At 41.4% G+C, this 15,125-nt stretch overlaps 1 protein-coding gene across 1 annotated transcript; it reads left to right on the forward strand.

The window, feature by feature from the left end:
* Positions 1–10,107: 10,107 nt before the first annotated feature.
* On the forward strand, positions 10,108–10,879 carry LOC26533750 (uncharacterized). Its single transcript, XM_015188477.2, has 2 exons — positions 10,108–10,212; positions 10,269–10,879. Exons 1-2 carry the CDS (start codon positions 10,182–10,184, stop codon positions 10,739–10,741), a joined length of 504 nt encoding a protein of 167 aa, XP_015043963.1. The 5' UTR covers positions 10,108–10,181; the 3' UTR covers positions 10,742–10,879.
* Positions 10,880–15,125: the final 4,246 nt, after the last annotated feature.

A 15,125-nucleotide genomic window follows, 5' to 3' on the forward strand; every position in this document is an offset into this window, starting at 1 on the left:
TTCAATCTGTAAAATTCTGGGACTCACTGATCAATGGGAGTCAGTTGATTAGTTACTGAAGAAAAGACAGAAATATACAATATATAGAGATTTTATATGTTGTAGTTGACAAGATCTACCGTTCGTCTGAATCGTATTGTATCGATGGTTCCCAAAGAGATCGAGAGCATACACAAATGGAGATATACTCGGTATTTCTCTGGTAGGCCGTTCATTTATAGATTGTTTATATATACCAGGGATGCCGTATTGCCTGATATATGTACATAGGTTACAATGGGGCTGTCGTACTGACTGATATGGGTTATCCTACCACAAAATTGTACAAAATAATGCAATAAATTTATTGCTTATAAAGAGAGCTCTCATTGATGATCAGAGACCATAATAACCACAAAATATGCAAGTAACAAAAAGTTTATATATTTGCATGAATATTTGTGGACAGAAGCAAGCATCAGGCACCACAAAGCCAGCGACCGTCTGAGCTAGCGCGATTCTGGTTTATGCTCGTTGTTTGTACGCATGGTTCGGTTGGCCTTGCATGTTCCTAATTTTAATGAGTCAATTATATTATGAAATTTATTAAGTGCGCCTTTTCCTAATGCTGTGGGAGGAAGAGGAGAGTGTCCACAGCGTCTACCAAGGGGACAAGGGTCAGTGGTCCCGCTGTGTATATCAGGGGGCATGTAGCACTAACGGGCAGCTCTCAAGTCTCAAGAGTCTGTAAGTGTTCCGGCAATGGTAAAGGCTCCCTAGAACACAGGGAAGTGAGTCTGATTCTCAGCAGAGGGAGAAACAACAGACTTCGGCGTAACTCTTTACGAGAGACTAGGCTTCAAGGATGTCAGAGGAAAACTAATTAGGAGAGTGATTAAATAATAATTTAAGTGAAATGCCCGGCCATCAGCAAAAAGCTAGTTCTCTTCGGACACATCAGACTACTAAAAAATGACTCTTTTCAGAGTTTTCTTCATCGGGAGGAGCGCAGTGGTAAAGTGTAACTAAAACCTGGCCAACTCCACCATATAGAGCCTGCGTTCGAAATTGCGTTTCAAGAGTAAAATAAGCGAGAGAACGAGGAGCGGGGAACGAAAAAAAAGATACGATGGAAAAGCTGAAAGCGAATAAATGGAGGGAAACAGGGCTTAATTCACAATGCACAATCCAAAAAAATTGCAAATGGAAACGAAATAAAATGACGCACACACACTATCTTCCATCCACACATAGCATCCATTTTTGCACTTTTTGTTTGCTTTTCCGTCACAAGGCAAACTGAAACTGAATTTGAATGTGACATTTGATTCCTGTGGTTGGGGCTCTCCAGTTTCTTGTGGCAAAGTAGGAAGCTGCGACTCCAGCTACGGAGCTACGGAGGTAATAGAGCAAAAGTTATGTTCTGAAAGCGGGGTAAATGAGCCACTGACATGGAAAAGGCTTTCATTTTTTTGACGTAGTTTGTGGAAACTTGTGCAGAGGAAGCGGGTGTGTGGGGTGTGATTGCTGTCCGAATTGTTCTCAAGAGAAAAAAAAATGCCAAGAAAAAAGAGAAAGAATAATGTATGCTTTCGCAAAAACATGAGTGAATTATTTCAATTGTCGTTGAAATGCACGAATTAAAAACATTGTAAACCGAGCAGAAACCACAAATTTTGCAATTAGCAGTAGCAGCGCAATACATTTTCATTTAAAAATCTCCTATACGGCTTTTTTAACGTGTGCGAAATTGCTCAACAATTTCTTTCCATTTTTCCTCTTCTCTTATAGTCCCTCATATCCCAGGAGTGTTGAAAGTGAAATGCCGCCAGTCGGACCAGGGGCAGGGCCTTTGGTGAAAAAGGACACTGAAATGTGTAGGGATTGTACAGAAAGAAAAAGAGGAGACCCTGACAAAAAGTCAGGCGCAGCCACAGGCAAACAAAGCTGGAAGTCGAGCAGATGATGAGTCCTTACGGGGCAAACAGAAACGTTGCCAAGCGTTGTGGGAAAAAGCCTATATTCTCAGAGCAGACAGCACAAAACAGTGTTATCCCGTCCTTAGTAGGCTGCTAGAGGTGTCGATTGTAAGGTAACCAGGCCTTAGGCGACAGCCAGGGAAATATATGGGGCAGCAGCAGGAGCTGTAGATGCTGCAAAGAACGCTACAGAGAGAGAGTGGCTCATATTAAGAATATTTGAACATCTGTTGTAGATTCCTTGTAGGTGCCCAAATATGCTGTATACATTTGGGGGTCTCGTTCTTTTGGGCTAGAGGGAGCATCGGTAGGAGGTATCGAATGAAATGGCAGTTACGTTTCGGATTATGCCTGCACTTGTCACTTCTTATCTTCCTTCTTTTCTTACAGCTGTTGTTTCTGGCTACATTTGCGTCAGATTATTTGCATATGTATGTGAGGTAGAGAGTATGATAGAGTGCGGTTGCCCTCATTGCAAATGCAAGAGCAAACTACACAAAACTGAGCAAGCCACATAAATAAAAAGAATGCAAGAGAGAAAACAGAGAAGAACAAATACTGCCCTGGGCAAAAAATCTACAAAATTTGACTTAAATCTTATGCAACCGACTTACTGGCCAAAATGTTTTCAGTGATTATCGCCTAAGACGAAGACATACAGGATTACTTAAAGTTTTCCCGTCGTCGGGACTGTATCGCGTATCGCGAGGTATGTGCAATGAAAAATTAGCTCAGCACCGGATTTTTTAAAACACTCCTGAAAACAAAATCGACATTTGATTTTAACTCCCGGAAAGTTACCAATCTTAGCTAGATGAATATTCCAGTCAGAGAGCGTTCAACCATTTATTTTTGTGGAGTTTCTCTCTCCCATGCTCCGCTCTCCAACCTTTAATTCCCTTCCAAGTACTAGAATTAGTAGTCTGAACTTTTGTACCCCCATTCCTTTAAAGAGTATTCATAACAAGTAGTCGGCTGCTGTTGCTGCAAGCAAACCCTAAGAAGTATCTCTGTGTGAATGCGCTGTGGGTGTCAACAACAAATCCACAGCTGGTCACACACGCACAGATACAGGGCCAAGGAGAAGAAAACTAAGGACAAAGAGAGTAAAAAAAATTACAGGGATACTGGGGAACCAAAGTCCGTTGGCGGCCAACTTAAAAAAAATGCGCTGAAATAAGGTCAACACGAGCCAAAAGAGGAGGCGGAGGAGGAAGTCAATGCTTAAAATGAAATCAACTTGTTACCTAGTGATGTATATTTTTTTGTACATGTATGTATATTCCTCGAACTCTACACATTAATCCACGCGACAACAGTCAGGATCCACAGTGCGTATGAGTAACAGGTGAAGGGTAAGATAGAAGGCGACGGAGCATTCGGATAGTTTTCGTGATTTGTTCATGTCTTAATTGAGCAATTTCAATTATAAACCATCTTCAACACAAAGCAAATGGTAACTTAAGTGGTTTTCTATGTAAATTTCCAGTACTTGTAACAGATTTAATGGGGAACTTAATTTAATAATTTGCGGCAAAGAAAGTCTGAACTTCAAACAAGTCCACAACAATTTTTTGAGGTTTTTTAAATAAAATAAAACCACTATTCAGTTTACCCAAAACTTTATGTACTTCTAGGTGTAATTGCAAAACTAAAATCCAAAAAAAAGTCTGGCGATATAGTTAAAAATATTATCATTAAATTTTATTTTACATGATGTTTGTCATTACATTTTCTGGGTTTTTTATATTAAAAATATGTTTTTGTCTATTTTCGAAGGTGTTTCATTCAAATCATAGATATGTACCGGGGAACTGATAAGGTGTCGAAAGCTCTTCTCATAGCATTGACACTTGCTTGCTTCTTTCTGGATGGAAAACAAAGGTCACAGGTTGAACGCAATGTGAACGTAACGGCGACAACGACAACAATGATCCGCAGGAGTCGAAGAACAGAAATACGCGCAGGATGAGCCCCGAGTAATGTGTACAAAGCAACTGCTGCCGCACAACTGAGGCGGCAGGATGCCGTGGCAGCGGTTTCAAACAGACGGCTGCGGAACAAAATGGGATTCGGAACAGGCCAAAGCACGACTTCGGTTCCAGAGTCAGAATCGTCACACAACATCTGTTCGAGAGTGAGATAGCTATACAAAGAATGCAAGGGAAGGGGCTTTCCGAGTGGCAGTGAGTCTGGGAATAGGCAAAGGTAAGGGTATGCAGCATGCCAACCATTTATCCACTTTAATGGCTGGCTAAAGCGAACACTAACCTGCCCCAAAATACACGCAGAAGACTCTGGGCTTACTTTTGGGAGTCAGTTTCATAGCCATTCGAGGGAGTTTGAAGAAGGTTTTGGTCTGGATCTGAGACGAACTTGAATTGAAACCCTAAACTTTATAAAGAGTCATCTTTTAGTCCTGTTCCTTTTGACGCCTGCGCCGCAGTCGAAAAGTGTGCTTAAACGGTTTCCTTCGCCTTGGCTTGGAAAAAGGCCCAAGCGAATCAAAGTGGTAGGCAAAAGTGCAGCAAACAATCGTTATGGAACAATTGCCAAAAACACGAGACACGAAGACGTCGCTTGAGGGTAGAAGTGATGTGGGAAAGAGGGTGCCATTGTGGGTGGAAATCACTGAGGCAGCAGCGAGCGAGAATTTAGCGAACAAAACGGAATATGAAAAAATCAAAAACAAGAGGTTAAAAACGAAAAGCGCTTTTTCTCTCTGTCTCTGTCTTTAGGAATGTCTGAGAGCGAGAGTTTCTCTGCCGGTAATATATGTGATCATTTGTGTGTGGGTAAAATTTGAACTTTACGAATGGAAGAAATGGAATTGCGGAACCTTTTGAGAAATAACCTCAGAAGTCAGTAGGTTTTTAAACTTCTACCTGGATTTTACAGAGATAGCCTGTAATATTTTATAATAATTTTCACATAAAATCCAAACCAATGAACACTTTTTTCCTATCTGTTTTTTTGTTATATATGTTAATATATTATGTTAATTGAATTTTGAGGAACTTTTTATGACACATCTTTCATATATGTATGTACACAGGACACAGGAAGTTTGGAGAGCGGCTGGAAATATTTTAGAATGGGAGTAAGGCTGGTCCTTGAAGCCCAACCTGAACATCGTAAGGCGAATAACTATATTATCCAACACTTTGGCAGAAACATAAAGGGAAGGAGGAGAAAGTCATAGCTGATTTGAATATTTTTCTTTTTCACGGCCACGTAATCATCTCAAAGTTAAATTCAACTCTATTCCAAAATGTATCCCATATGACACCATTCTGCTTCTTCCCCTTATTCTTATTCTTTATCCTATCTTCCTTCTACTCTTTTCCATCCGCAACCATTCTTCCTGTTCATTTCATATTTCTACTGATCTTCCACCAATGGAAAACGGAGATAGGACAATGCCTCAACATTTGAATCGGAAAACAAATGGCACATGGTTCGAATGCTCCTCCCTGTAGTAGTACTCCTGTTTCGGGCGAAGTAAGCGGACACAAACAAGCATAATGACAAACAGAAGCCGGGAAGGAGACAAGGAGTGCGTAAAGTAAGACGTTCTAGGTATAATCGCACAGGATAGCATGTTGAAAGTGACGAGAATGGCTCACATGGTTTGTTCAGCTATAAACAACGTCTCTCACACACATGCACACACGCTCACACACACATTCACGAAATGACAGCAAATGTCAGGCAGAGTGAGAGTTTCCAGAAAATTCGCTAATGAAGAACAAGGTCTGCTACTCTCTGCTTCTTAACCGAAAAATGTCAGTCGAAAAAGGTCGGGCACTTTTTTTATTACCTTTGTACGCTCCCCATCCACAGCTACTGCTACAGTTTCCTTCCCATTTCTTCTTTGCTTTCACTTTTCACGACTTTATTTTCCTTGTTGTCGATGTCTCTTTCTCGTTTTCTTCATAAAAATAACAGGGCTCAAAGCCACTGAAGAAAAGGAACGAAAAGTAGAGGCCGATAGATGTAGAAGAAAAACAGAGGAAAGCGAACGTCACATGGAAAAATGAAAAGTGGCTGGGAAAGGATTGCAAAAGACAAAATGCGTCTAAACTTACGAATCCCTCCACCCATCTCCTCGTATTCTCGTTCTCCCTCGAAATGTAAATAATTTTTCATTGCGTTTACGTAGCGTGCGACGAGGCAGAGCGAAAGCGAGAGAGATGTAGAGAGTGAGAGTTATTGCTCTCAAAAGCACAGCACCAAAATGAAAGCGAAAATTTGGCGAGGAAGAGAGCAAGGCACACAGTTTCCGTTAGCTTCCTTATTTCCGGTTTGGCATGCATACAAATAGACATATACGAACAATAAATACGTATGTACGCCGCTAAAAAGTAGTGAAAGGTAGGGTGTAAAGGTGGCCAAAAAGTAACAAACAGAAATAGGAGATCGTTAGCAGTCAGATAAATTACGCTTTATCTTGCGTGTGGCTGGGAAATGCTTTAATATTTGTTAAATAGTCACAACTTTAGGAGCTCTTTGAACGCTTGAAATATATTAAGCACGAGCGGCCCGGTACTCGGTCAGTATATACTTAAGCTTATATCAATCTCCAGCATTCTCTATGATTTTCGGTTCTCTGCATCTTCAAAACTGTGGATGACACAGATTTTCGACTTTTGGGTGGTCGGATGGTGGCAGAAGGGGGTGAGGCGAAATTTTGCAATAATATGATATTGCAGAGGTCTGGATAGACGTCTGGAAGTCTATATAGACGCCTTAAAGTCTGGATAGACGTCTCACTAAGACGGAAGGACGGACTAACAGGCATGGCGTTATCAAATCTGCGATTGATGCTGATCTGGAATATATAAACTTTATGGTTCGCAAACGCTTTCTTCTGAGTGTTAAATATATATATGTATATCACTAAACTCCTCTAGTACCGGGTATAATCAGCGAACGTTGGAGCTATGTATAGCATACGATGTGTTGGATACGAGTATATACTCGAAACATATTTCATAATGGACTTGTGTCGTGCGGAAATGTCTGCAGTTTCATTGGCCTTTAGTGACGAAAATACCGTATGTAATAGAATGTTTTATTTCTGCTGCCATCGTAAAGTAGCCGGAAACAAAAACAATATTCCTATGGGTTCCCAGCCTGATTGCGCATATGTCACATTAGTATCCCTGATCAAAATCAACAGCAAGAACTACGAGAACAAGCCGCAACCAGGACGGCTGGAAATGACAAGAATGAAAAGTGCATACAAATATTATCACAGAAATTTATTCAACAAGCAATATCAGGTGGGGGGATACCGTTCATTGTGGCTCCTTTTTTCTACAATACTATGACTACTCGTTTGATCATGATGTGTCAAATGACAGCGAGTGTCTCTTTATCAGTGGCCGGTAGTGTCATTGTCCAGGTATGGCGGCCCATGACATGTTGTGGAGCCTTGGTTTCTGCGCATGTGTCTAATCTTTGTCTGCCAACTCGAAGAAGACTCCGAGGAATGCGACGAGAAAAACAAGAACGCATAAATAAAATTCCTCTGAAGGAAATCACTTAGAATTGGACGTATCAGTTGAAGTACATGCTGAATGCAGGTTTCGCATAAGAGGCTGAGGACACTTAGACTTTGAATCAGTTTCAGGCTCAAGCTCAGTATAACAAGAATTAGGATAAGCGAATTAAGAAGTGCAAGTTGCTGGTGGCACACCATGGTATGAACCATCGGAAAAAAATTACGGCCGGAAATGCTTAGAGTGAAAGCCCAAAAATTGCAGCATACTTTTTTGGGCCAACACCCGCGTCTCGTGACTGTACAAAGGCGGGGTGATGTTGCAGACTTCCTCCTATCTGCCTACCCCCCTTACCGAGAACTGCCGCTGACACTGACTATGCCCCGAAGCTGTCTCTTGCCTTCGGTCCTTTCGGGCCTATTAGTCTTAATGGGACTTTTGCATGCTTCACTACAACATCTCGCGCTCTCTGGCTGCTGAATATTCCGACTTCTCCACTGCCAGTCCTGAGTTCCGGGCTTGCTCTTTTTATAAGCTCAATCTCGCGTACTGGACTTTGTTGGGTCACTTTTTGCACGTCTCTCCTGTTTTAAATTATTTATAGGTTGTGGACGCTCTTGCATTAAAACTTCCCAAATATTGCCCAAGAAAAACACGTTCATGCTGGGCTCAAAATTGGGCAGGCAACCGAGGAGGCCTTCCACTGCATATGAGTCCATTTCCTGACCAGCCCCGGCTCTGGCTCCTTCTCTGGTTCTGCCAAAATTACGACTGCGACTCCTTTCTCCAGCGGCATACTATCTATTTACGTAAAACGCGCCCCAAATTGCTTAACTGGAGAAGAGTGCACAAAAACCCAACAAAAAAAACGACCCAATATTAAAATTAAATACTTTCGAGCTATTTTCAGTCTTCGCGCTTCAGGCTATGTATGCGCATAAAACGCCATGCGGGGCATGGGCATATATCAAAAATGTGTAGCGTTTCAATTTCATAATTTATTTCGCACAATAGATTGGACCCTCTCCTGGAGGGGCCTCTCACGTTAATTTACTGAGATACCAATCTATAGTGCACAATTGTGTAGTAAAACTCGTTTCCGATACGCCCAGCTATACGAATCACACCGAAAACAAAATCAAACAAAACGTACAAAGCGAACGGAAATTAAGGGAAAGTAGAAGGTAAGGAAGGGTGCTGGAGAGGCATTCAGCCAACATCAGCAGCCAGGCACCGAAATATTCATGAACACAACAGCCTTATAAATAAATTGGAACCCCAAACAGCTTCTCAGCCATACCCCATGCTCTGCACTGCTCTGCATCTACTAGTAGTGATGATGGTGCCACCAAAGTGACACCCAAGTGGCTTTGGAGCGCCGTGAAAAACTTGAAAATATGCTAACAAAATGCAAGAGAGCTACCCACACTGCTCCCGATTGGGAGGCATTAGGGTTTGATGATTCTTCGATTTCGTGGAATTAGCAATGAGGCAAGAACTACAACAGGAGTGAAAACGGAAAATGGAGCTCTGTCTCCTCCTTTTAATGCTTATTTGCAAAGAACGAACTTTTAACATCATCGGCGGCGCTCAGGTCTGTGTATATATGGTGAAGGTGCAGGTCAAAGATGAGTACCGAGTGCATCATGCAGGAGCCGTTAGAGTGCAGCTCCTGAATTATTTTCCAGCAGGAGCAGGAGCAGCACTTGAAACAACGGCAAATGGAGGAGGATTTGAATACTCGTAAATATGTCAGAATAAAACAGAAGAGATGCTGATGAGGAATGATTTTCCTTTCACTTGTACATCTCCCCACAAGAAATTGTGGGGACCTGTTGAAAATTGTGTCAGATTTCCATGAAAAATTGATTACAAGCCAGAGCTCTGAAGACATACTCTTGTCTCAAATTGAATCAGAGCTAAAGTGTTAAATCTGATTAATCTGAGCAGTAGAGACTTTGAAATACCTCTGCTGAAATCACGATTAAGTGCAATTTGCTAAACTTGCACGTAGTATCCTCCAGCTTCAGGTTGGGCAAGAATAGAGTTGGCGACAAAAAGCCATGAAATACATTACATTTCATGAATCAATTACAACTAATTCCATAGACCACTTGGTATTCAATTGAATTCACTTGACAGCCCAGATCCCAGACAGCACACAGTCGGCACACAAGGGATCCAGTCATCCGTTCAGGCCTTCGTCCGTGTGTATTCCCAAAATGGTTCGTCGTTCATATACATAGATACATACATTCTCTTATGTGTCGATTTAGGCTAATGCATAATTGATTCTATTGCCTTGGCAAGCCAATTCCAGTTTTGATAATCATAAGGCCAAGTAAAGGAGAGCAGTCTTAGACAGCCTTCCTCGCATCTTTAGCGTATTACCACTTTGATTCTCGCAGTAATGCTCGGAGTAAGAACCGAAAGTGGAGTTACTCTTGGAGTCAACGGTGGTACCCATTGCATGATTCGAGACTTGGATAGTCTTTTTCCCTGTTCAGAAATGTTCCCCACATAGAGTTGTGGAACAGTGGACTTCAGATTAATGACCATTTCCAATGTTCGTATCTAGACATCTTGACAACGTTTTATATACGGGAACACCATCGAAACTGAATCATTTATCCACGGATGTTATATGAATACAAAGGGCTTGACTAATCGACAATACTGTTTAAGTGACTGCAAATCAAAAATCTACACATTTTACAATATGAAGCAGATGTTACCTGTGCTCTTTCTCGGTGAGTTGGACATCAGATACCAAGTGGATGATTACTAAATATCACTACGTCAAAAGTTTTGCTTGCCCCGTCAAAGATCTTTGGAATAGATAATTGCGATAGTCGTTGCAAGTTAGTGGAATACCAGAAGGCCCTCGAAAGTGCCGTAGCCGTGCATACAGCCCAAAATAAGGTTCTAAGCACGGTTCCTGCAAAGCTGGTATTGTTGACTTGTAGAATGGCAGATATTCTAGGCGATTGGCGTGAGCCAAGTATCGATTTTCCACAAGAGGGGACCAATGCTGATCGAGGGCTTCGATATCTACCCAAAATTGGAGAGAAAGAACTGTTATCTCTTTCTATGGGGATTCGCGATACCTTAATGGAAGCTGATCCGTCATTGCAAAGGCCGGAATTCAAAGAACTGGAAACCTTGCTCAGCGATATCATCCCTGTACCCAAAGAACCCGAAGTCGATCCCGACATCTTTGCAAATGCCATCAACTCCCAGTGCGGCCAAATGTGTGCTGGTGATGGGATCAAGTGCTAGTGAATAAGATCAGTTGCTAAGTTGCTCAATTGGTTTCATTTTTACTCAGTCACTCATCTCAGATAACATCTCGTAGTTTTACTATACAAAAAGAATATTCAATAGCCTGGCTAAAAGTTGGGTTCGCTTTACGTTCGATATACTTCCGATCCACTTCGCCTTCTTGTTAGAAGATATGAGTTGTACAGCTTAACAATCTACAATCGCCAGGCACATGATTTTTTGAGTCAGTTTGTTCTATAACTATAGTGTCATCGGGTATAAATTAGTCGTGGCCCTGGCAGCGACTCCCAACGTTCCCCCTCGTTAGTTCACTTGTCGATCTTTGAAAGATGCGTGGCAGGGATATTGGCAATAATACATTGTCCGTCAAATTCTATTGCAAAAATCCTTACGGAAATTCTTCCATGTGAATGGTATAAAAATGTTTTTGGGCAAGCAATGAAGGGATCACAGAGTTTAAAATTTGTTTGGTCTGGAGCTGCAGGAATTATAGCAATTTGAATGGTATTCAAATGGCATCCTGTGAAACGTGAGGCACCGAGAACTGCTTACGGCACCAGGATTCTAGATGCTGTTTCCGAATCTGCGCAGAAAGCGCCACATAAACATGAAAAGTTCTAAGCAAATTGAAAACGAACAATTGGGGGTGTAAAAGTATTATAGGGATATTTAATTGGAGATATGAAAAAATATATTACTATAGCTAGGGGACTATCTTAAGCAGCCTTGTCATTGCCTATTTTTAGACCTTATGCCCATCATAATCCATAAGAGCCACACGACTCCCTAGCTGGTTATTTTTAAGGGTATACCGTCATATACAGTTGGCTTAGGTCAACAATAGTCTAAATTTGAAATTGTAAATGTTTGCACTCAGTTTCCCAGAAGCCAGTCTCGAGGGCAGGCAGGGAGAGAGCCACGTAAAGGTGTGTTCTTAGTCTCGGGATGAGGGTAGTTAGGGGATTTTGCAGCCGGGGGCCATGCCATTTGCCGCTATGTTTAACTAAAACTTCGAGCTATTGTGCAAATAGCAAAAGGATTCGCCATCATACAGAGTCCCTAGTCGTAGCCGTCGCTAAAAGCGGATTACAATCACAAGCGATAATTAATTAATTATTTACCAGCAGCTTAGATTGGCGAATGCACACAAATATGGAGATGTGTCTGCCACCATCCTCCCGACTTAAGCTTCCATTCTTCCATCACCACTCCTCCAATGAAAAAAGTTATTCCAAAGTTAAATGCCTTATATGTATATAGGGGACTGGTGGCTCTCCAGAAAGGGAACGTTTAATTGGTGGGGATAGCGGATAGCCTCTGCACCTAATGCCGGATAATTATTGTGAAAATCATCTCGTCAGAGTCGTCCAATATTTTACTCATATCGGCGGGCTAGGACGTTGCTATTCAAGCCTCCACTGAAATGGGGGGAGCAACATACAAATTCAACTCCATTTGCTTTTCTATAATATCTTTCAGTACCTCAATGTGCAAAACGTAAAATGGAGTCCCTGGTCCCAGGCCTTGGACAATACCATAAACTTTTTTCGAAACTTTCTCAGACAGACTTTGCTGTAGGAAAATCGTTTAACGATTTAGAGTGCTGTGAACTCAGAAGAAAAGCTTACATTCGATAATTACATTGGGAAAAATCCATTTCACAGATGACGAGGCCAAAGTGTGCACCAGGCTACCCGCAGGGAATTTGTTAACTTCATGTGTTTTTGATAACCAATTTCAAATGTCGAAGTATCGATTAGCATAATTCTATTGCAAGCTTTACAGAGAGCCTGGGCCGTAAAGGGGGCCAGAACGTTTCAGAAAGCTAACACCTTGATTGTAAGGAAAGCAAATTCGTTTAGAGTTTAGTAGGAGGACAAATTTGGTTTTTGTTATGCCAAGCACGAAACGTAGAATGCACATGCATAAATATCCTTTGACGAAAGCAAAAAGAAGAGCAGACACACAGATAAAACCATTATAGATGCACGTAGCACAGCAAAAGAGGAAGTGAAGCGGCCCATACATTCATATTTGTATAAGTACATATGTACATACATATATGCCCTGAGAACTCACTGTTTGGGGTAATTAAGAGCGATTACAGCTCATTAAATGATAAAAGGACTCTGTGCACGCAGGATTCTATTCCCCAGCGCCCCATCATTAAAATGATAAACATGCACGCGATTTCCTAGCCATGTCCTTGCCGCAAGCGGCTTGCAATTGTGGCCAATGCAGCAACAGGAGCTGCAGGAACAGCATGAACAGGAAAAGCAGCGGTAGTCTTTATTCCTTGGCTACCTTCCAAGTTCCAGCAACAATTTGGAAGCCGCCACCAAAGCTGTTATCCTTTCTGCCTCGGGACCTGGTGTCGGGTTTTTCTCCGACCGCAATCCCGCACAAATTGTTTTTTTACACATGTGCTCCCAAGTAGAGCAAAAAAAAATTGCATGTTATTTTGTTAGGGAGCTTTTTTCTTGAAGCTCAGCGAAAGTGTACCCTGTCAAAGGATATTATGCAACGAAACTATGGTAGTTGGCACAAACAGAGACGCCGAAAAAAGCTGGCAAAAATCTGAGCGCAGCGATACAAAGGTGTTCTTGGTGTTCTTGACCACCACTTAAATGCATCAAAAACTTCCCACAAAACCAAAAACAACAAAAGCCATTTTCGAGGACCTGGCCATGGCATCTTAAAAACTACAAGGGCTTAAGTCATATGGTGTGGTGGATCTGCTTTTTTTATCTTGGGAAGAAAAAAGACGCTACTTTCATGAGTCAATAAAAATATAGGTAGAGAATAACACAATTGTTTCCATACATTTGCAGTATTAGAATTTATTAAAAAAAGACAACAATTTGAAAAGAAGCTGGAAAAAATCATTCTGTAATATTGGTTGCACTTTCTGTCGAGGAAAAGGTCTGGATAGGAAATCCAACTGAATCGAAAACGAGAGGAAACGTTGCTACATATACCCGATAATCTGTCATTATGGCTCCTCTCCGCCGGAGGGCGCACACATTGTACTACGAAGAGTGTGTGAGAGAGAGAGAGAAAATCACTCTTCGCTGCTCACGGTTCGTTATTTTCACTAAACAAAAACTTGTTCCCGAGTCCACGAAATATTCAACGGTAATCTGAAATCAAAATTTTTATCGTTATCAGAGGGAAAACATCTTTAGTTAGAGGCTATAAATATTCCCTTTACAAATACCTACCGATAAGTTCTATCGCATCTTAATCCAGGGATCCAGGGACTATCCTGAGTAATTGTAATTTCAGTCTATTTTTTTGAAAAAATGTATTTTCACGTCTGCCTTTGCGGGTCTCATCTCCGCCTGGATGTGTGTATGTGCGAGTGTGTGTTTGCACTATTTATTTATCAATCCATATCCAGCTGCAGCTTTTCCCATACGCATTTCCCACATAATTTTGAATTTGAGGCCAAACCGAACGTGTCGCGCTCACTCCCTCTGCACATCTAGATCTGTATCTCTCTAAACGAGTGTGATTGTGTGTGTCTGAAGTCGCCCTGAAGTATGCAAAGAGTTTACTCGAGAATTTAGTTCAATGCATATAAATCACAATTTTATAACCCGCCTCTATGAAAGCGAGCCCCTCTGATTAGAGATACAATGAAAGGCATTCCAGTGCATTCCGTCCATTTCATGCCCATATTTATTTTTAGCCAAGCATATTAAGGAACCATGATGATTCGGCAGAGAAGTATTTCAAAAATGGCATGCAGACCAGATGCAGAAATGACTTTATGCAAAAGCATTTGTAAGCACAGCTGTTGCAGTTGCAGGCGCCTCATTCGGAGGTGGTGGGGTGGCTACAGCAGCAGCTGTTGCTGGCGACGAAGACTAAAAGCGTCGCTTGGCATAAATCCGGCCCAGGCGCTGGAACGCCTGGCTATCCTGCCTCCCGCACCTAAGCGCATTTGTATTAAATTGAACGTGTTCGTTCCCAGCCGTCTTCTCTGCCAAGAAGAGAATGGGGAAAATACACTGGAAAAAAAGACTGAAAATAGCAAAAATATATCCTAGAAATGCATATCAAAATCATTCAAAAATTATGAGATAATAAAGACCGCAATGTAGAGAAGAGCTTGTTATATTGAATAAAATTTCCAAAAGCTAACAAGACTACAAAAGCCATTATTAAAAGGTAACATAATATATTACATAAGAACCTCTCAGTCGCTACAAAAACGTCACGATCCTCACACAGTCTATGACTTATCTTTAAAAAATTATTCAACCGTTGAGAATCTTGAGTATGGAATACAACAACCCTTGTATTATCAAAGACAGAATTAGATTGGTATTATATGTATATTTGAGAAATAGTTTACTGATTCGTAACTGGCATTTAA

The sequence above is a fragment of the Drosophila pseudoobscura genome, chromosome X, assembly GCF_009870125.1.
Source record: "Drosophila pseudoobscura strain MV-25-SWS-2005 chromosome X, UCI_Dpse_MV25, whole genome shotgun sequence".
Lineage (NCBI taxonomy): Eukaryota > Metazoa > Arthropoda > Insecta > Diptera > Drosophilidae > Drosophila > Drosophila pseudoobscura.

Excerpts from the sequence above, each read along its gene's own strand:
- LOC26533750 (XM_015188477.2), top strand. The coding sequence starts at position 10,182 with ATGAAGCAGATGTTACCTGTGCTCTTTCTCG. Across the intron at positions 10,213-10,268 it reads GTTACCTGTGCTCTTTCTCG|TTTTGCTTGCCCCGTCAAAG; the intron begins GTGAGTTGGACA and ends CTACGTCAAAAG.